Genomic DNA, 7804 nt, shown 5'->3' with positions numbered 1-7804 from the left:
ATCATTAATTTACATTAAAATTAAAAAACTATTCCGGAACTGAATTTCAGACTTAACTCTGAAATACATTGTTCCCGACATTGTGATCATTTTACAAAAACGAAAAAAATTGGTTATTTTTTGTCGAATAAAACATATTCAAAAACATTTATAGTAGTTAATTTTCCATTATATCATTTGGTCTCTAAAATACAGAAAAATAAATTAAGGGGATGTGGATAAAAATATACGAACCCACATTTTGCTTTCACGGAATGGCCAAAACCTTCAAAACCAAATAAAATAGAAACAACGTCGTTATGTACCATATTCCTTCGAAACCAAATAATCGTTTCACAAACACCCACCTTCTCCTCGTTCGTTCACGAGCTTGATTTCTTCCTACACCATCTCCCTCTCTCATGGAACGCTCACATTAAACAGGTAAAATTTCAACCATTATCATCAGATCCATCAATCATTTACATACAATTAGATGCATGCTCATCACAATTCCGTCCGTTTGCATTTCTTTAATCTTCTTGATAACCTACCCTATTATCTATCGTGATTGCTCTCAAAACCGTTTTCTCTTTATGTTTCATTGTGTATTCCTATTGATCCTGGGAGTCATAATTAGAATTATGTTTTTAGCTTGTTCGCCGTATAAGTTTGTTTTGATCGAGTTGTATTTTGATATTGACCTCAAGAAGAAAAGGTTATATTTCGATCGTGTAATGCTTATATTCTAAAAATGAAATGATGAATTTGTTTTCTGATTTAATGAACTATGAAACTTGTTTAATTTCGTTGTATGTTCTTCTTTTTGAAATTTTCATTTAGCAAAGGGCCGTCTGTTTTGAGAAGTGAAAGTTGTGGTTAATGATTGTGGCTAGCAAGCAGACCAATGAGTTCTGGTATGATCATACACTCTTTTCAACTTTCATCACCTTATATAGTTTTATATATGTATTCCATATATCATATGTATCATATCTGCAATTTGAAAAGTCACCAATGGGACCATTTGCTTGACTCTGAATTCCCTTTGGATTTTTTTACTGGTTCCTTGGTGACGAATGACTGGAAAAGTCTCTTGTAGGATGGAACATATATACTGAAAAATTTGTTAAAAGGCTAGTGCTTAGGAACCCAATTTTTTGGCATGATAGATTGAGGAACACATCTTGATTTTGCAGGTAAGAAAAAATTAAAAGAACTACTACAGCAAAGTGATAATCATACTTGTGCTGATTGTGGTGCGCCCGACCCTAAATGGGCGTAAGTTCTACCAATCATTTATCCTTTTATTTTTTATAGCTTCATGGATATGTTTTTACATTTCTGTGATATAAAATTTCCTCAGAACTATGTGGGTAAGTTTAAGATAGATTTAAAGTGCCTTTTAGGTACTTTAATAACTGCAAGATAGTAGAATAAGAAAATGATCAAAATCTGAAGATAAAGTGTTTGAAAAGGGTTCTTAGTGTAGAGATGCGATATAAAACGATTTTATATGCAACATAGTAGAATAAGAAAATGATCAAAATCCATAATCCATGCAAAGAACACATAAAATCAAAGAAAAACACATAAAGCATGTACCTTTATAACTTATGTCTCTTGGTTATGATGTTTACAAATTTGGATATTGAACACCTTGAATAAGCTAGATTTTCTTGATCAACAGGAAGCTAAAACCACCACAAAACTCTTTCTTGATGGCTAGGGTTCTTTAAAGATACAATGTAGTTGATTTCTAAGAGCATCTTTAACCACACTCTAAATCACAATTTTTTTGGTGTTTGATGAATACTATCATGAAGTACTTTCTTACTTATTGATGAAGATTGAACAAATATATATAATACAATGCCATAGACCATCCTAGGAAATAATCATCTAGTGGATTATTACAGATATATGATGATCCTGTCATTTCTGAATAAATGTTGATTCTGTAATTAAATGCTTATTACATAAATATATTTCACAAAACAAGTTGAATTCACATTAATACTTAAAAAGCACATGTAAAATGTAAAAGAAAATGAGATAAGAATGATCTCAATAGAATGAATATTCCATGCAAGGATTTTGCTGAACTTTATTGTTCTGTATTTATTGTTTGGTGTAATTCTTTTTTCTTATAGGTAAATAATTTTCCATTTATGTACGTATTCCTTTATCACGGAATCACAGTGTAAAATGTTTTGATTTTGAATCTCAGGTCACCCACCATTGGAGTGTTTATATGCTTGAAATGTTGTGGTTGTCACAGAACTCTAAGTGCAGGTGTTTCAAATGTAGGTGCTTTGTGATGCTCTTTCTCATTACTTCTCAATAATTTTTTGATGTTCTCTCTCATCTATGCAAAAGACATATATGCCCTTCTCATCCTCATCCCGTATAACAAATGCATCCTTAAGGTTTTAATTATTCAACTAAGAGCATCCACAATGCAAATAGTATAAGAGTTGGATAAAGTGATGACTAGGATTGAATAAGAGTTGAATGGAGTGTGGGTGATGACATGGAGTAGAGTTGAATGGAAGAGTTGAATGATCATTGAATGGTTCAATAGAAGAAATAAAATGGTGATTAGGATTGAATAGGTGTTTAATGGGTTGTGGGTGGTATTGTATAAATGTTTAATGGATGATGTGGAAATCCATTGAACTCTATAGAGTTCAATAGATTGCGGATGCCCTAAGTTCTGCCAATGGGCTCATCTATTGTGTTTCATAGCATCCTACTTTCATTTCTTCCTATTACAACTATACAATTTTAAAACTCTATCGGTTATAGTATTGTACTTCTAATCTTGCTTTTTATTTGGATATTATACCTTGAAAAATCTACCCAAATATACTAGTGAAAATTACTTTGTAGTTGGATGACATTGCTATAATAGATGGAGTTTGAAAAGTACAAGGTTGTAATCTGAAGAAATGAAACTTGGATGCTGTAATAAACACATCAAACAAAGTCATTTTCTTATGGTTGAGGGGATTTTTTTGTTGTACTTTTTGGATACTTCATTCTATAATTCAACTAAAGTTGAAACTCAAAGGGCTTATAATTATCAACTTATAGTTGAAGGACTAGTTTGATATTACTTGAAATCTAGGGGGAGGGGGGTTGTTTCTTGATCATATAATTCTACTACTGTTATTGTTATTGTTCAGGTTTTATCGGTGACATTAGATGAATGGACTGATGAAGAAGTTGAGGCTATGGTTGAAGTTGGAGGAAATAGTGCTGTAAATTCAATCTATGAGGCTCATATTCCTGAAGGAGTTTCTAAACCTGGCCCGGATGCTAGTCATGAGCAACGTACAAAGTTTATCAGGTATATTTCATAAATAAAAAGTCAAATAGATAATATTTCGGAATTTAATCAAAATGGAAACATGTCAAAAATCATCCGCAACATATTAGTCAATTGTTTACAAAAAGAAGAAATCAAGATATGAACCAAACAGCCCTAAAGGTTTTGGTGGTTTCCATTTACCTCTTAGGTCCAAATATGAGCTTCAAGACTTCTTGAAACCGGGTTTGAAGATCTCATCAAATAGTGCTCCTAGAAGTCTGCCCGAAAATACGCCTGCTCAAGCTACAAGTTCGGCTCCAACTTCAATACCAAAACCTGTAAGTGCACAACACTTCCTTCATCATTTTAAGGGTCACGGTGTACCCAATTTACAGTGTGGGAATAACCTTTTTTACATAAAAAATCTTTTTGTTTATCTAACTCCAAAAATGATCATATATAGGAATGCATGGAAGGAGCTATCGGACTCTTGAAGTTCACAATTCTTCAAGGTGCGAATCTTGCAGTTCGTGATATGCTATCAAGTGATCCTTATGTTGTCCTTTCACTAGGAGAGCAGGTCAGTCTCTTTGTTTCTACTTATTTTATTTTATTTTTTATTTTTTTATATAAATAGCTTCAACTAACCATGGCGGATCCAGGATTTCCATCCATGGTATGTACTACCATAACAATTATTTTTTCATATAGAAATGTACTTTTTGATTTATCTCAAGTAAGTATATTGGTAAAAGTACTAAACGTATTCGTATAATACGACAATACTAAATCATTTACATATTATATTGGTAAAACTCGACAAAAAACAGTAACACTAAATCATTTGTAAAATGTATATACACAAATATGTAGGTATATGATTGTCGCATTTTCTTGATAATATAGTTTTTAAATGGTTCACTATTGTTGTATTAAACCAAAATCTGGTTCTAAATTTAATTGTGATGTTGTTTTGTTCATGGTATCTTACTTTTTCCGCTGGAATTGGGTGTTCATGTTATTAGAGGGTCCAAACAACTATACAAAAAAGCAACTTGAATCCAATTTGGAACGAGGAGCTAATGATTTCCATCCCTCCAGATTATGGGCCCATTAAATTGGTAACGAAATGCTCTTATAATTTTCTATATTTCATTTCATTTTTTTAAGAATACATTATAGTGGCCCCACATGACTGGACATAACAAGTTGTCACTGTCAAGGCCAACCTGTGTTCTACTTTTTTTTTTATTTTTATTTTGATGGGGATTTGTTTTTGAGTGAAGCAAGTTTTCGACTACGATACATTCTCTGCTGATGACATAATGGGGGAAGCAGAAATCGACATTATGCCAATGCTAACATCTGCCCAGGCATATGGAGATGCGTCACAGTTTGGGGACATGCAAATTGGGAAATGGTTGAAATCACATGACAATGCACTATTGGAAGATAGCATTGTAAATATAGTTGATGGAAAAATAAAACAAGAGGTATCACTTCAGCTGCAGAATGTAGAGTCTGGGATAATATATCTTGAGATTGAGTGGATGTCACCTTCATAATAGGTGCCTTTTTGTGTGAGTGTATAGTTGTTCTTTTGTTATTTCATTCATATCTATATTTTTAATAAATGTTTTGGTTGTATGAGTACCTAAAAAGAATGACATGGTGCACTATTTTGGCATTTCTTTTTATTCAAGTATGTATATTACAAATAACTCCTTATGTAGGACATACACTTAAGAGTTCGAGTCTCAGTAGCTGCAATATGGACATTTTAATCTCAATATAGATTGGACTCTGTGTGGGTACCGACTAATTTACATTTCACATTATGTTATGCTTTACTGTGAAGTGGTGTGGTGTGGGCAACCAGGAGGTTGCTGAATTTTTTTTTCCCAGAAAATTATGTTAAAGCCTTAATTAATATAGGGGATTGCTTGCTAAGTCATAGTTATATAATTCATCTATCCCCTCTTTTAAATAGTTTTCAACCATTCTAGCTATTAAGTCCGAATTTATCATATATTTGTTTTTCACTTTTTCTAAAAATAAAATAAAATAAATAACTAAGACAAATTGTCGACTAGCAATGGATTATACTTGTTTCACCAATATACGCAAAGTATTTTATTTCTACAAGAATAGCAATTTCCTTCAATTTTTATACTAATAAATGTATTTATATATTTTCTTTTGGTAATCGCTATATGCAACCTGTAATAATAGCTATTTACATTTCATTTGCAGATGATAACACACTTATATTTCTTTATCCATAATACCAGCCCACTTATATCTTATATAAATACCAAAAAATATGTAACATATAAAGTACATTGCTCATACGGCTCGTGGAATTTTAGTACATTGCTTCCACGAGTAAAAAAAAAATATATAAGGTACATTGCTATTATTTGTAGAAAGTTATATGCATGTTGTTATTATGGGTAAAAAATAAGAACATTACTAGTACACGTAAAAGATAAAGTACGTTGCTATTATCGAAAAAAATGTAAGCAAGTTGCTATTATGGGTAAAAAAAAATATAAGTATGTTACTATTATTGTAAAATTTTGAAGTGCCTTATCTATATTGGTATTGAGAGTAATTTAAGCGCTTTGATCTTATAATTTGTTTATCCAATTTGTCACCAATAAAATCCCATAATAGTGATTTAAGATTCTTCAAAGACAAACCAATCTAATCATAATTTAGATTTCAATAGCTAAACATTATAATGATTATCCTCATTGAACACTAATAGATCACCATTAATATACAATTCAGATTTAAAATCCTAATATCGAAAATTCTAAGTGTTTTTCCTTCAAGTCGATCCTTAGGTTTTGACATCTTATCACATTTACTATTACATATCTAGGGCTGGTTAACTTCTTCATAGTGGGATAAGATTCACATACAAACATGATCTCAACTCACCATTCGACATCTTTCAACCAACATGTATAAGAAAATCACATACCTCATCACTAGTATTATAAGGTAATACGTAACATACACGTTTTGAAATCGTGTTTTAAGTAAATAATATTATGAAATATTATGTGATATTGAGTATTGAGTTCTAACAGATAGTTTTTACTAGAAATAAGGTAAAACTATGTTTAGATTCACTCGGAAAATATTGGAAGTCTTATGAGATTCCAATTAAAAGTTAAAATATCGAAATTTAACGAAAATATAAAATTTGAAATAAGTAAAATTTTATTATTGAAAGTTGTAAAGAATCTCGTTAGAAACATTTAGGCGAAAACCTCATCGAAATCCGAGTTATAACGAAGAAGTTATGACCAGTCGAAGATCCGCGACAAAACCGGCACGACGCCGAATGACGTAGAAAGTGAGTTTTTGATAAACTACTTTTTAGCCTTAGTGATCTAAATGAAAGTCTTAGTATTCGTTAAACCGAGAATTTTGATAAAAAGAACGCCAAAATCTGACTTCGTATGAGGAAGTTATGATTTTTCTAAGTTTCAGCTTAGCAGTAGACAACTAAAAACTCGAATTTTAGATTGAGTGATTTTTATCCGACACAACCTAAACGAGAATCGAAGGCCTCTTCATTAGCAGTACAACGGTAAAAAGTCTGACGAAAACGGACGTCGGATGAAGAAGTTATGAATTTTTAACGGATTTACCAGTCCCGGTCTGTTAAAAATAATAATATTAAAATAAAGTCAAAATTTTCCGATGAAGTCTAAACGAAAGTTGTAGAACATAATTTTCCCTACGCGTGCATATAAAGAATGTCAAAAACGGAGCCCGTATGAGAAAGTTATGGATTTTACAAGATTGGGCATAATTTTCGAGAATTTTCGCATGAATAGTGCCAGCCACGTCACCCTCGCTCTGAGCTGGCCACGTATCCGAAGTAGCTGCGTGGCACGTCCGAGAAGCGACGCGTGTCGCGCAGGGTCCGAAGTCGATCATGTGATTCTCGCATGCGTCCCTCGTGCTCGACCCGCGTGTTGTTTCCTGATTCGACCGAGGATGCTGGCCCGATCCGAAGCAAGTAGCTGCGTCATCCGACCAATCCGAAGCGCACACCTGTCCGAACCTCGCATCCGAGATGACGTAAGACATGACATAAGAAGTCATTATTAAAAGGATGCATTATTGAAGACATGTGGCTTTTCAAATATGGAAAAGAATTGTAATTTGTCTTTTATAATTATGATGTAAAGTGTCGGTAGAAAGAATAATTGAGTGTGTATTATATTACTTGATGTAACATAAAGTATGTAAGACCTTCAATACTCTAGGGGGCATTATTGTAAATAGGTTTGTCATATTGCAATCAAACGATTGCAATTTTATTATTGTATTTGGCTCCTTTGAGCCTATAAATAGGGCCTTTGCCCATATGAAATGATAAGCAAAATTTGAGTGTTATAGATTTGAGTTGTTCTCAATCTTCTTCTGTTGAAATAGTTTTCTATTTCTGAATAGCAGAGCCCTATCCAAACATATCCAATATTTATATAA

The 7804-nt window shown here is 32.5% G+C and overlaps 1 protein-coding gene across 2 annotated transcripts; it reads left to right on the top strand.

Annotated features, from left to right (window-relative positions):
• The first annotated feature begins 309 nt into the window (after positions 1-309).
• Positions 310-4883, top strand: LOC145125328 (ADP-ribosylation factor GTPase-activating protein AGD12-like). 2 transcript variants are annotated; one of them, XM_079060799.1, is made up of 9 exons: positions 310-423; positions 828-896; positions 1179-1260; positions 2210-2285; positions 3168-3331; positions 3501-3630; positions 3756-3872; positions 4318-4413; positions 4579-4883. In XM_079060799.1, the coding sequence occupies exons 2-9, from the start codon at positions 887-889 to the stop codon at positions 4855-4857; spliced, it is 954 nt and encodes a 317-aa protein (XP_078916925.1). In that variant the 5' UTR covers positions 310-423; positions 828-886; the 3' UTR covers positions 4858-4883. The 2 variants fall into 2 exon arrangements, with proteins under 2 accessions (XP_078916925.1, XP_078916924.1); XM_079060798.1 differs by having other exon boundaries at positions 823-896.
• Positions 4884-7804: the final 2921 nt, after the last annotated feature.

This window comes from Lactuca virosa, chromosome 7 (genome assembly GCF_052849685.1).
Source record: "Lactuca virosa cultivar CGN04683 chromosome 7, Lactuca_virosa_CGN04683_v6, whole genome shotgun sequence".
In the NCBI taxonomy this organism is placed as follows: Eukaryota; Viridiplantae; Streptophyta; class Magnoliopsida; order Asterales; family Asteraceae; genus Lactuca; species Lactuca virosa.
This window is presented reverse-complemented; position numbering and strand designations above follow the sequence as displayed.

Excerpts from the sequence above, each read along its gene's own strand:
- LOC145125328 (XM_079060799.1), top strand. Across the intron at positions 1,261-2,209 it reads GCGCCCGACCCTAAATGGGC|GTCACCCACCATTGGAGTGT; the intron begins GTAAGTTCTACC and ends TTTGAATCTCAG. Across the intron at positions 4,414-4,578 it reads ATTATGGGCCCATTAAATTG|CAAGTTTTCGACTACGATAC; the intron begins GTAACGAAATGC and ends TTTTGAGTGAAG.